Source organism: Pholcus phalangioides, unplaced genomic scaffold, assembly GCF_987345545.1.
Source record: "Pholcus phalangioides strain wild (caught in Gottingen) unplaced genomic scaffold, Ppha-v1.0 ptg000005l_1, whole genome shotgun sequence".
NCBI classification, from domain to species: Eukaryota; Metazoa; Arthropoda; class Arachnida; order Araneae; family Pholcidae; genus Pholcus; species Pholcus phalangioides.
In genome coordinates this window covers 2635682-2650843 of record NW_028301598.1, presented here as the reverse complement: position 1 = coordinate 2650843, position 15162 = coordinate 2635682, and the positions used below count along the sequence as shown (strand labels likewise).

Genomic DNA, 15162 nt, shown 5'->3' with positions numbered 1-15162 from the left:
AGCCCCACTTTCCGCTATAACTTATTTGCAACAATAGTGTTGTAACTGAATCGAAGCCAAGGTAACGACTTTCAATCTTTCAATCTTTCGCTCGTGTGTCTTGAACGGGACCGCATATGGACGGTCGGACCTAACTTGGGCCAAGCTCAAAACTGCTGACGCTGCCACCAGATGGCGACGTATCAAAGGATGACGTCACTCTACGCTATCGGAAGAAGTTGCATTTTCTCTTTTCTAAATTCATCTTCGCATCAGCCAGCTGTTAAAAACCTCCGTGTGGATAGCGGAGAGTGTTGTCATCCTTTGATAAGTCGCCATATGATGGCAGCCTCAGCGTGGCTTGGGCTGAGCCAAGTCCGACCGTCCATGTACGGTCCCGTTGTACAGCAGCTCCATACGCAAAAAAGATGCATGCCGACTAATTCAACGTTTGAGTATTCGTCCATCCTATTACCTCAGCGACCGGTTCCCAAATGCTGGTTTCCAGCGGGATCGTTGTGCAGTCGAATTCCCTTACGACGTCCTCTACATCTTGAAGAAGGCATTTCCGACCCTGCAATGCTATGTGATTCCGAATCGTCTTTGTGCCCCAAAGTTGCAGGAGGGGTAACCTCCTGCAAGTTTATCTCACTGGTAGGGAATCACTCTGTATATTTTTTTCGTTATCCACTTAATCCAGTGTTTTTCAAAGTGGGCAATACCACCCCCTGGTGGGCGATGGAATTGTCTAGGGGGCGGTAGAAGCTGCGGATTTAACATAGGATCCTATGGATTCACTTGAGTTGAGGGGGAGCGATAAGAGGAAAAAAATTCTGATGAAGGGGGCAATGGAACAAGAAGTTTGGGAAACTATGATCTAATCCTATCCATCCTAATCCCATCTTCTACTAAGTGACTTGTACAAGGTCGAGATTAAAAAAAAAGGAGGATATTATTGAGAAATTGAATTTTCTGGATGTTATGCCGAAACTAATATTTGGAAAGAAAAGTGATTTGTCTCCTCCGGGAATCGAACCCGGGTCCCCTTGCATACCCGGCAAGTGCCCTAACCGATACGCCAGAGACACACGTTTCAATTCCTTATAACACGCATTAGTAGCATGAAGCGCTGAGTGAAGACGGCAGCCTTAGCATAGAGTTTTATTGTTTAGAACAGCGGTTCTCAACCTTTTTGACTCGCGGAGCCCTTTTTAGTAAAAAAAATTATATGGCGGAGCCCCGTAGGACCATTTCTTAATTATCAATCAAAGTTACTGATTTATTTTTACTATTTGAAAAAATATTTATAATTATTATTTTTTTAATTTTACTGGTTTTTTTTTATTTTCCTCAAGTGGCCGCGGATCCCCTGGAGAGTGCATAAGGAGCCCCAAGGGCTCCGCGGAGCACCGGTTGAGAACCGCTGGTTTAGAACATAGTTTTCCAATCTTTTTTCTCCCATTCGCCCCTCAACGCAATCTAACCCATAGGATCCTATGTTATACCCGTAGCTTCTACCGCCCGCTAAAACATTCCAACTGCCCCCCCCCCCCAGGGGGGCGTTAACGCCCACGTTGGGAATCACTGGTTTAGAACAAGGGGTGGGGCCAACTTTTTTCTGTTCGTTGGTCAACGTGATGGTCAGCTGCAGCTCTGCGCAGGCAGTGGCGCCACTTCAACGTATAAATCGCACATTATTTATATTAATTAATTATTAAAATTCCTTTCATCATTCGAAATAAGTAGTTTGTAAGCAGTTTGTTAAACGAGGAAATCTGTTGTTGGCACCGATAGCTCAAATAATGACCACGCATTTAATTTAATACACGGTACTTTTACCTTGTCGGAGCCGTAAAAAATCACTTCACAGGCCAACCGTTGACCACCCCATGTTTAGAATATCTGTACATTCGTCCTAGTGACACAATACCAACTATTCCATCCCACCCCACTCTTTTTTTCAAGCTAGAGACAGAATTTTACGAAGGAAGCAGACCTGTTGCACGCTAGTCTTCACCTCAAGATTTCCTGGTGATCTCAAGTTCTCCTTCCACTGTCAAGAATAACATTGCTGTTAATTGAATCATAATTTTCTGTTGATTAAATTGATTTATCGTTCATGTTTTTATGCATTAAAGAAATCCTATCATCTGTCCTCGAATCCGGAAGCAACAATTAAGTAGGTTGTTTTGCCTGTATTTTGTATTACCCAATCAATGCAGAGAAAAACAAACCAAATACAGTCGAACTTTGATACGAAATCGAAAAAATATTTTGTACTAAACAAATTTTGCACTAACCAATAAAACAGTGAATTGATTTTGTCCAACGTGAAAAAATATGTAATTCGTATTAAGCGAAAATTGTATTGGGCAAAGTTTGTCTCGAGCAGGTTCGACTATAATCCCATTTTATCATAAAGTTTATAGATAAAATTTGTACTTTCGAGTTTTTTCCTCACCCCATAGGATTTGCTTTTAAAGCTGTGTTACTGACCGGTTCTATAAGAGGCATACACGTTTCGCAGTTGATAAGTTTAAGAATTTCAGTTCAAGCTACAACTGATGGTTTAAAATAGTTTTAATGTTCCTCATTGGTGTATCATTTCTCTAAAATTAACTTTACCAGAAATTGAAGAGAAAAAGTTTTAGGGCATTTTTCTCTTGTTTTATAGAGTAAGTAGTTTTTTAAGGAATAAATGCATTTTTAAAAGAAAATCCTACCCGTAGCTCATAATAATTGATGATTGTACCTGGTACTAATCCTATCAAAAGATGGCGTGGCGTCGGGCTAAACAAACTGATCAATTGCAAGCCAGCTGCTATCGGATGTACAACAGCGAAAGTGGGATTCATGCTCGAGGTCCTTAATTTTTCGTTTGCAGAAATGTCCCGTTTCTCCACCAGTAATGTGAAGGTTGAACTATTCTAGCGTAACCAGGGAAGACACAAAACTTGTTCGATCAAGATGATTACCATTTCTGCATGAAAAGATCCATGTATTAATCCTCTAATTTTAGTTAAAGTTAGATGCTCTAACTTTTTTTTAAAAAAAAGAAAAAGTCATTTGTGGCAATTTTTAGGACGCATTTAGCTTCATGAAAATTTTTGCCACCGATATACTCAAGAAAAACCTCTTAGAAGATAGAAATGCAAATTACAACCATTCTTTAAATTTGGGATTTCTAATTTGAACATTTGATGACCGCCCTCGTAAATTTCTTGGGACGTTCTAATTTACAAGTTTCTTCGAAAAAGACTGGTTATATTTTTGGAGACGAAGATTACATCAAGGAAGAAAAATTCATCTCTGTCTCCACGGGGCAGAGATGAATCCTCGCCATTCACGAGCTATTAGTTGATTGCTGCTGTCGCGTTTGTTGTGTATCGCGGATTAAATTTAAAATACATCGACATTGCTCAAAAAAGTACTCAAAATAACTGATTGAACATCAGAAATAAGTTCTTTACCGACCGAGCTTGGGACGGCCATCGATACATGGCGACTTCATCTCCCGCCCAACTTCACTGGTTGAAAAATTACCGTAGAGCCGGGTTTACCTAGGAGTAGAATTTCTGCGCCGCGTGCAGCGTGAAAAATGCTGATTAGTTGAAAGCCTGAAATTCTGGTTTTTTAACCAATCAGCGTTTTCACGCTGTATGCGCTGTAGTAACCTGCTCCTAGGAAAACCTGGCTCTAAGGCGATATATCACCGAAGTCGGTGTGTGGTAAAACAGTACATTCCGACGAAATTCGGTTAGCAGACTCATTTATATAACATGGACACACACACCTTGTAAGAAGGTGATTATTGTACAAAAACACATAATTTGCAGTAAACATTCCACGACGTTTGTTCTTTATGGTACGACGTATGGACTTGTAAGGGCCCACCCACCTACGTTCTATAGGTGGTGTTGGCACTATCCGGAGGGATTCCAATGATAATGTATATGGCATTATGATTTTTCGAGAATGAGTATGAAATCAATGAGTAAATTATAGTTACTGTAATTTGGTACCCAGAAATTATTATTATACAACCGGGGTGCACAACCTTTTCAGTCCGCGAGTCTAAGGCGTATTACGGTATTTTTGCCTCTCGAGGGCCGGAGGCGATATTTTTAGCAATAGATAGCAACTTTACTTGCTTCCAATAACTTTTTCGCCTTTGATAATTTTTCGGCTGTAATTGAAATTTTTTTTTGGCTTCAAGTGACAACTTTACATGCCTTCAAAAGTTTTTTGGCACAATCTCCCGTATTTTGTTTTTTACAAACGAAGTATGGTCAGCCTAAGTATTTATCGTTCTCCGTGTATCAATACATTTTGCGGGCAGGAGGTAGTGCACACCTGCGATGTGAAAAATCTCGGAACAGACCATAACTGAATTGATGACGTTCTCGTATCTTATAATATGATGCAGGAGAGTGACGACGAAGGCTTCGGGTACTGTATCTGTCTACAAAGGATCCATGATCAAAGTGCATTGCCCGAACGAGCACTGGAGCGCCGGTACCAATCACAGCACCGGGGTGCTCTGGTTCAAGGGCCGTCGTAGGATTGCTACAGAAAGGAGAGGCAAGAGCACGAGGGTCTCGGTGTCGGCGAGAGGGGCCCTAAGGATAAGGAAAGTGAACTTCGGTGACTCTGCTACCTACACCTGCCTTGCTGGTCCGATCCGAAGCGACATGAAACTCGTCGTCCAGCAATTGCCGCCATCGGGATTCCCCAGTGAAGGTAAGTACGTGACATTTTTTCTATGTTCTTTTAGGCTGGTCGTCTATTGCCGTGTTTCTCAACCACTGGGTCGCGGCCCAGTACCGAGCCCTAACGTTAGTCACACCGGGCTGTGAATGATTCACAATTTAATTTTTCCCATTAATTTCTCGTTAGTTGTGTGTATGACCTGGCCTTTCACTTGCGCAAAAGAGATTCACCGGGCCACGGGCTTCCAGAGGTTGAGAACCACTGGTCTATTGGACAAGTCATGGGGTAAGTCATGTGTATGCGCGTAAGACTACTATAGCAATGTTGCGCATACAAGCGAATTGTTATCGCTCGTAGTAGCTTTCAGTGGATGATTAGCCTTAGGCCGAACACGTGGTGAGGCAACCGCGAGGTACGGAAGTGCATTAAAGGAACTAGCAACGAAAAAAACAATTGCATCGTTTTTATTTTACACCTCACATACGCGAGCAGCGAGACAGAGACGAGAAGGAAGCCACTCAACGACGTGAGCGACTTGAACAAACATGTTTGTTTTCACCTCTATCAGCTGATTTTTGCTATATCTGCTGATTGGGCCCGTTTCCTTCATTTTTTTTCCTTTCCCTCTTCTGCGAAGAATCATCGTCGTCATCACCACACCATTTCATTTCAGAACCCTTTTTTGGCCATTTTCTCTATCCTCCTCCTCCTCCTCTTTTACTATGCGCGGATGTCTCTCCCTCCATCTCTATGAATTTTTTCTTCCTATAGTCGCAATTCTCGTACCGTTGAACTCTTCGCTCCACTATAACCACAGCCTTTAACCACATTTACATGTGCAATAAAATATCCAGGGACTCGTAACAGGGATTTTCGCCACAACCCGTATACATGGCGTTTAGTTTATGCCGGTATTCCCCCCCCCCCCTCTTCTTCCCGGAAGTCGTCACTGGTTCGGTGGGTTGAACGGAAGTGGTTGGTTCAAGATGGCTGACGAAGGAGCTTAGAGTAGTTTTCGCGGAACAAAGGATTATGGGAGAAGAGGTCGGAGTCACCCACCATTATTTCGCAACAAAGATGGGACTCTTTTGACTGACGTTCGTCCCTCCTTTTTTTTCTCCCACGAGGAAAAAAGTTGCCATGCAATAATCACCAAAGCGACCCCCAATCTTGCACATGTAAACGGGGCTTTAGTGTATCACAATGAGATGTCTTGTGCCCGTTTTTGAACACCTCTCGCGAATCATACACACTGCACCTGCGCAGAAACGACAAGACGCTTAAAACCGCTATTTGGCAGGAAATGTTAATAGTCGCCGGAAGTTACTCGCTCAAGAGCGTTTGCAGTAGATGATGTTCTCTCACTTTCTATGCAATGGGAATCAATCATGCAAATACAGACGACTGCGCGTGACTTGTTTATCGCTTGTAATCACTTCCACCGAACGACCAGCTTTAGGCCGGTTGAAGTGACTGTAAGCCACTGGAAGTTACTAAGACCGAAAACAAGTCGCGGGTATGTGTAAGACTAGCAATCTTGCTCATATACCTGTCTTGTTCGGCGACTTGTTTTCGGTCATAGTAGCTACCAGTGGACGGCCGGCCTTACACTGCTGACCTCGCGCCCGAGTGGTGCAGTGATAAGATGCTCGCCATGAAGGTTGCCGTCAAGGTTCAAATTCAGGTAAGAACATCAGAAACAAGTTATTTACCTACCGAACCTAAGGCGACCACCGACAGATGGCACCTTCATTTCCCACCCAACTCCATTGGTTGGATATTGCCGTATGGTGATATATGACCGGAGTTGGTGTGCGATAAAACAGCCCTATACTGATGATGTCGAACTGCAATAAATGGTGTCGTTTGCTTACTTTGAAAATCTCTTCTAGATGATCCTAATCAACATCACTCGACAAACTTGCCTCCGATCGAAGAAGAAGACGACAGCGAGGAAATGAGGAGGGACCCCCATCTCCGGATGCGTCACTACCAGGTAAACCCTGGTCACTTTCATTTCAAACTTCGGCCGTCATCGACCGCCTCGCCTCTGGTCAGTGACGACAGCGGTCAAGTCGGTGGCATATCCGGATCCCACCTGCAATGGAAAGTTGGATCTTGGTCACCCTGCAGTCACACGTGTGGAAAAGATGCTCTGCAGGTGAGTGAGTGACGATGCACCCAATCTTTAGGTATATCTATTCTCATTCTGTTTCACTCAACGCTAACTATCCAAAGTGTGAGTTTTGCTTGAAGTGTGAGTGTACCTGACATTCTGCGTATGTAAGAGAGCCGTGTATGAAGCTAGTTTTTTTTCGCGGGAGCGAGGAGAGAGGGCAGCACACAGGCTAATTTGATGTTTGAAGGGAAGCTCAAAGAATCTCTCCAAGGAAATTTTGAGTTTTTAACCTTCAATAAGCGTTTCAAAATCACAGAAAATGATTAAAACAGTATTTAAATCATATTTTGTTATTCACTGACTAGCTGTTACCCGCGGCTTCACTCACGTAGATTTGGTAATTTCTGAAAACTACTCTGTGACTATTCCGCCCATATAGCATTTGAACCCCTCATGACCCTCTTTGGGGGGGGGGGATAAATTTTCAGAAATCCCGTTAAGTGGGTATCTACATTATAAAAGATAATTCAGACTAAATTTCATATTTATGGCTTCATTTGGACCTAGCAATGATAGCTCCATATTGAATCCCCTCCCCCTTAGGGAGTTGAATTTTCAAAAATTACTTCTCAGTGAGTGTCTACATTACAATATGAAAATATTGACCAATTTTCATATTTATAGCTTCAGTGGTTTCGGCTCGGAGTGGTTTCTCTATATAACCTTTGAACGCCCTTATGACCCCCGAATTTCGAAAAACCCTTAATTAGTCTTTACGTCAGGAAATACAGCTATTATCCAAATTTCATGAATGTTAACTTTGAACTCTCTTATGGACCTTGGGGTTCGAATATTAAAAAATCTCTTGTTAGTCCTTACGTCAAGAAATAAAACTGCTATTAACAAAATTTGATATTTTTGGCTTCAGCGGTTTCGGCTCGGCGATGAGGAATCAGTCAGTCAGGACAAGTCATTTAAATTATTATTTTTTTTCATTATTCAATCATCCCTGGAGGTGCATTCACTCCATCCCCTCCTGCCGTTTGTGTCTTTTAAAGAAAGAGGGCATCACGATTTTACAAGATACTTAGGTGGGGCATCGCAAAAAAAAGATTGGGAACCACTTAGAGCCCGCAAAGCCAGTTGAATTTTCTTCCCTGGATTTATCTCGGAATCATTTATCAATTGCCGCCTGGCAGTCGAGTGGTTAGGGAACTAGCTTCTCACTGTGCAGGTCTGGGTTCGAATCCCGGTTCGGGCATGGATGTTTACTAACACTAACAAATTCCCTGGACGGATCATGCTGATCCCTTGGGAATACGTGAGGATCACGTTATTATCACGTTATCAGCCCCAGCTGTCGAAACCTCCGTAACTCTGGTCTAACATTTGAAAAAAAAATCGAAAATACCATCGCACAAGACGGATGCATCCAATAATTTATCAATAACGATGACACATTACAATCTCATCGCACATTAACCTAATTAACTAACGAATATTTCTCCTAATTATCGCGACCAATCATGGCAACGCAAAACTCGCAATGATATATGATAGAAAACGAATACGCTTCCAGTGTACGGAGGATATCCGACTGTTTTTAATGATCCACGAGCTTCGAGATGATCGTTTTATTAACCTCTAACCAGGATAAATATTTAAATATTCATTTCGGAAAATTTAATTAACGACACGATATTCAATACTAGGGGGAAGGGGTCTCAATTATTTCTCTCTCTCTCGCTCTCTTTTTTCTCTTCCATGATGTCGTTGGATTTATACACAATACTCTTAGGAAAGGTATTCGCAATTAATGAGCTTCTGTGTTGCGTGAGTGAGAGAGAGAGAGAGAGAGAGAGCAAAGGAATGGAGCTCATTAAGCCCTTGGGCTCTTCCATTCGTGAGCGAGAGAGAAGACGATACCGTGATTTGAGTATGTGTGTGTGTGAGAGAGAGAAGAGCCCTAGATATATGCATACATGCTTATACACGCTTTGTGTTTGTGCGTTATCTAAACTCGATGTTCAATGACCAGTTAGTTTGCGAGATTTAATTAGATTGGACTTTGTATCCTCTCTATCTCTCGTAATTATGGAGGAATCCGAAACGATTCCAGCGTTAGTTGTATGCGATACCGCTTTGGTGCGTTTCTCTTCTCTGTGAGATAGGATGGGATCCCCCGGAATTTGATGTCTTTCAATCAACTCTGCGTGAGAGGCTGATTCGTGACGATGCCACCTTTGTCGAAGCAAACTTCTGGTCTTTCTTTTGTCGTTTTTAACGCTCTTATTGTTGTCGATTGGAGAAATAATAATTATAGTCTCTTCCTAGGGTTAAACAATAAACCATTCCTTTTTATTTCTGTCGGAAATGAGAGATTGAAACTGTGAAGCATGTCCATAAACCGGGGGTGCAACAACTTCCGGCCCAAGGGAAAATGCGGCCCTGCCAAGGGGTTCCACACAGCCCGCGATAGGTGTTCCGGTAGAAAAGTATTACGAAGGTTTTTAACAGTTTTGGCTGAAGCGATGATATATTTAGGGAAGAGAGAGAGAGAAAATTCAACCGCCTTCGCGGGGAATCGAACTCACACCCTAGACCACTAGACTACAAAGGCAACCTTAATATCTCAATCCTTCCTTGCAGCTCGTGTGCACTGAACCGGACTGTCGAACGTAACTCAGGCCTAACTTTGCCCTGAGTTAGGTCCAACAGAACGACCAATACTTTCCAGCTTCCAACTTAAGTCAGAAATTCCGTCTTTCTCCCCAATTTTCTAATACGTCTGGCCACACATTTGTCGAAGAACGCCAATACTTACAACACGGAGAGTGTTCTGGAAGTAAATATTTGCCAAGGAATATTGGGCCAGCCTTAACACTTCACTCATAGTTAGAAAAACTGGTGGCAGATGGCAGCACTACACATAACAAGCATTACACAGAAACAAACTTCACGTCAGGTTTCACTACACGTATACGTACATTACCGCATGTACCAATTCGTTAGAGGTTCCGCAGAGGAATATGGACGAGGTGCATGTGTGGTTTAGTAGTGTGTAGCCAGCCTATGCCGCTGCTGCTTCTTTGCATCAGAAGGCAAATATTGGAAGCAAATATTTGCGAATTACTATTGGGCCACAGTGGTGGTCGGCTGAAGTTGTTTTTCTGTTGTTGCCAACGTCGAGCTCATCTCCCAGTTAAAATGTCTCGCTACAGAGAGCAACAGGGCTACAACGGTACAAATATTCAATCATTACACTTCACTCATAGATGGCAGGCAGCACTGACAATTCAAAACACGACACTAGATACGCACTCAGACTGTTATATACCCACACACACACAGGTCTGGTACAACTCATTCGGTAGTAAGTTGCCCATAGCGATAGACCAGAGTTGTGCTCGATTTTAATGAATGGATGACTACTGGGTCAGGTTTGACAAGAGTGTCGCCCTGGCTTTACTGCTACAACCTGAACTTCGATCGATGCCTAAAATTCAGTTTTTTCTGTAATTAATTACAATTATCCATTAATTAATTTCTATGAATTCTTTTTTTTTAGTATTTAATGACATTTTTTTGGCTATAGCTAATATTCAGATTTGGCTTCATTTTTTTCAATTAATTCAAAAACGCGAAACCAAAAAGAAGACTATTTTTTTAACTATTTTTGAGCATTTGAAACAAAAGATTCATTGAATAGTTCTTCATTTATTGATTCCAGTCGCAGCAACTGTATAAATTCATGTTTCTTTGACACTTGACTGAATTTTTTGACGTTTTTCCTGAGTCACGTGTGTTCACGACAATATCAAATCTAAGCACAACATGCTAATAACACAAGCTGCCAATGTAAATAAACCGCAAAAAATAGTTAAAGTAAAATAATGGTGTAACGAATCTATTTTCCCAGTATGGATATTTTTACTAACTCTCTGTGGCCTTACAGCACCTAATGCGTTTTTGTTTGTTCATACGTTGTTAAAAGAAGTTGAGAAGAGAAAATCTATCTTCCAAGAGAAGAGAACGTGAGTTGGAATGTGGCTTCCGTCCTGGAAGGTTGTCTGTCTTGAGTGTGCTTCGAAATAAAGGCTTCTTCTTTAAGTTCCGCAGTTTCGTGCTATAATTGGACACCCCTCCAATATCAATGGTTTAGAACTATTCCGCCATCTCCCGGAAAAGAGACGCACCTCCTACACAACGTCCGCTTATAATGGTAATTTTTCTCAACCGAAATGAAAACCAACTACTATCGCTAATCGAAAAAGAAACTTTCACGTGACATATTTCTGTGAGTGAGAGCCACAAAAGATGAGGTGTCGAAATATTGCCGTGATTCGCATTGTTTTAAGAATAGAAAAATTCAATTTTTCTGAATAATCAGTCAACATGCGATGCCCTCAAAAACGCTCTCCGAGTGGGCAAGATGGGGGGAAAAAATTACAACATGTTGAATGATTATTCAGAAAAATTGAAATGAGAAATGAATTTTTCTATTGTTAAAAAAATGTGAATCATGCCAATATTCCGACACCTCATCTTTCGTGGCTCTCGCTCACAGAAATATGTCACGTGAAAGTTTCTTTTTCGATTAGCGATATTAGTTGGTTTACATTTCGGTTGAGAAAAATTACCATTATTTTACTGAAACTATTTTTTGCGGTTTATTTACATTGGTACCTCGTGTTATTAGCATGTTGTGCTTAGATTTGATACCGACACACCGGGTGCGCACGCATCCGGTTAAGAACCACTGATCTAATGCCCCTAATTTCGTTCCCAGTCATCCGAAAACATGCGATTAATTACGGACATTAAAAAAAATATATATATCTCAAAACAATCTTGAACAATAAACCAGATAATCAATCATCAAACTTCGAAAAATCTCGAGTATAATCCAAAAGACGGCCGCAACACGAACGTCTCAGTCACCCAAGCGTCCCAAATACAAGCTTTCATTCCCGGATCGGTCCTTGTCTTTTTTTTGGCTCGGTCGGCTCATTTTAAATTAATGGCGGAATATTCGCCTCGCCTTAAAGTATGCAAATTTTCTCTCAGGTCATTAATTTCTCGTGTTTTATTACACGATTAACCGAGATTCTCCTTCTTCCAACAACGAAACGAAACAAAAAAAAATTCTTCGGGGGAAAATAAAATTCCTTTTAATAATTTCCGAATAATTATGCAGATTGGCCGGTTTTCAAAATTAACTTCATTCAAACAAAAAAGAAGAAATGCTAGTTTTAAACGCTCCATTTTTCGGTCCAATAGGCACTTCGCATAAGCGAATCTCTCTTTTTTTTTTAACCGGGGGAAAATAAAACTAGTTATTTAGCGCATCCCTGCCTCCATCAAGACGGTTAATCATTTGCCTTCCGGTTGAGAAAACTTATGAATTCTAAGAAAATGCTCTGGAAAGCTTTGATTATTAACTTTATTTATTTGTTTCGTGGAATGCAATCGATTCTCTTCCGGAAAGAATCGGCACAAGAAATCGCTTATTGCACACATCAAAAGATTTTCCCCAGAAAGAGAGAGAGAGAGAGAGAGAGTTTTAATGTTAATTCCTAGGGGGGATTCTTTCCTATCCCGTTTGACTTTCTAGAAGATTCTTTTTTTCTGTTTCGATCATTATTATTCTTCAAGAGCGATTTTTTTGCTTTGATTTCGATGGGATCAAAGAGAAAGAGAGGAAAAAGGTAACCATATTGATTATATTGACGTCATATTTGTTCGTCTCAATTACTTTTGCTTCTTTGCTCTGATTGAGATGCAATCGGCGAAATTGAGTAGAAAAAAAAAAGAGTTCTATGCATTTTTTTTTGTCTTGGGTCTTTCGTGACTTGCAACGATTTCTTTGCTCTTCTAATTTGTTTCTTTTATAAATGAATACAAGAAAATGAATAGAAAAAAAACAACGCATTTTTTTTCCTAGTTTCCTTCAATGGTGCTCTTATTATTATCGAAAGATTGGATTTTCGCGAGGATTTTTGTGAAGGTTTACTTCGAAAGAAATAGTTATTTATTCATGGCTTAGAGGAGAAAAAATTTGGATTGATAAGTAAATAATAGTAATTTGAAATAAGATTTATTAAGTATGCATTATTCATAACAACTATACGTAGTCAATTAGCGGTAAGTCCAACTCCGACAATTTGAATATCTGTTTCAGTCAAAGTTCTCTCTCAGGCCCAGAACTTTTTCCGTATTTTAATATCGAAATTTTCCCCTTAACACTCGAAGTTTTCTTCCTTAAAGTCGAAGTTTTTGGGAATGAGATAAATTTAAAAAAAAATAGCATTTAGTAATAAAATTTAGCATTTAGTAAGAGAATTTAGCATTTAGTAAGAGAATTCAGCGTTTAGTAAGAAAATTCATTTAGTAAGAAAATTCATTTAGTAAGAAAATTCAGCATTTAGTAAGAGAATTTAGCATTTAGTAAGAGAATTTAGCATTTAGTAAGAAAATTCATTTAGTAAGAGAATTTAGCATTTAGTAAGAGAATTTAGCATTTAGTAAGAGAATTCAGCATTTAGTAAGAGAATTCAGCATTTAGTAAGAGAATTCAGCATTTAGTAAGAGAATTCAGCATTTAGTAAGAGAATTCAGCATTTAGCAATATAATTCAGCATTTAGCAATATAATTTAGCATTTAGCAATATAATTTAGCATTTAGCAATATAATTTAGCATTTTTTATATTTAGCATAGCAACAGACTTTAGCAGTAGAATTTAGCATTTAGTACCAGAATTTAGCACGTGGGTGTTCAACCATCTCGGGAATGCGGGCCACTTGCGTTATCTAGAAATGAGTCTCGAGTCTATCAGGTTATCTGAAAGTGTGCCACAGACAATTTAAGTGATCTGGAAATGTGCCACGGGAAATTTAACTCATTAACACCGGTTGGTAAGGAAATTTGCCATTCTAAATTTTACGTTTTTTCTTTGCCAATAAATAGTGGAAGTGGTTCCGCTCATTATTTCTTGTTTTTAAAAAAAATCAGTCGTCGTTAATGGGTTAAGTGATCTGGAAGTGAGCTTCGAGTCACTTAAATGATCTAGAAGTTTTCCAAGTGCTACTTAAATTATCTATAAAAATGCCGCGGGCCACTTAAGTGAACTGTAATTGTGGCGAGAGCCACCCAAGTGATTCGGAAACGAACCGCCAGCCACTTAAGTAATCTAAAAATGTACCACACACACGAGTCACTTAAGTGAACTGCAGGTGTGCCACAGGTCGCTCAAAAGATTTGAAAATGTGCTTGATGTCGCTAAAGTGATCTGATGTTGAAAGCCGCGAGCCACTGAAGTAATCTGGAAATGTTCCACGGGCCACTCAAGCGATTTGATCATCTTTCGTGGGCCGCTATTTGTCGCTGACCACATCAGAAGACACTGACGCGCAGGCCATGGGTTGAGCGTATGTATGATTTAGCAGATTCCTTTCGGGGATTCATTTGTCTTCTTGCAAAAAGTGAATGACTTTCTGAGAATGAATTCTAAGAAAATGTTGTGTGGAGGGGTTTGATTATATTAACTTTATTTATTTATTTATTTATTTATCTCGTGAAATGAAATCGATTCCCTCCCGGAGAGAATCGGCCACAAGAAATCGTTTATTGCACACATCAAAAGATTTTGTCCAGAAAGAGAGAGAGAGACAGAGAGTTTTAATATTAATTCCTAGGGGAATTCTTTCCAATCCCGTTTGTTTTTCTAGAAGATTCTTTTTTGTTCGAATCATTATTATTCTTCACGGACGATTTTTCCTTTGACTTCTATTAGATCAAACAGAAAGAGCGGAAAGGAAACCATATTGATTATATAGACGTCATATTTGTTCGTCTCAATTACTTTTGCTTCTTTGCTCTGATTGAGATGCAATCGGGGGAAAATTGAGCAGAAGAAAAGAGTTCTATGCATTTTGTGTCTTGAATCTTTCGTGACTTGCAGTAATTTCTTTCCTTTTTCTAATTCGTTTCTTTTATAAATGAATACGAGAAAATGAATTTTAAAAAAAAAAACCCCCACATTTTTTCTTAGTTCCTTGAAAGGTTGTCTTATTATCGAAAGATTGGATTTTCGTGAGGTTTTTTTTAAGGGATACTTTGAAAGAAATAGTTATTTATTCATCTCGTATAAGGAAAGGGAATCTAAGGTTTATTAAGTATGCATTATTCATACCATCCAATAACTCAGACAAGTACGGGTAATATGGCCATGTTAAGCTTCTGTGGTTTGTGCTGAGGCCTGTGTGATAAAGTCTGGGGAAAACGGATAACGTTAAAAAATTCTTTGGAAGCGTTGTTGAAAGGAAAAAAATCCACGGTATATCTCAACTACGA

The 15162-nt window shown here is 40.1% G+C and overlaps 1 protein-coding gene across 1 annotated transcript in view; it reads left to right on the top strand.

The window, feature by feature from the left end:
* Positions 1-15162, top strand: part of LOC149085717 (protein madd-4-like) — a 114013-nt gene that overhangs the window by 83894 nt on the left and 14957 nt on the right. Inside the window, exons 14-15 of the mRNA XM_089232107.1 lie at positions 4406-4719; positions 6582-6850. Of these exons, the coding sequence (XP_089088233.1) occupies positions 4406-4719; positions 6582-6850 (583 nt within the window). The remainder of the gene's footprint in view (positions 1-4405; positions 4720-6581; positions 6851-15162) is intronic.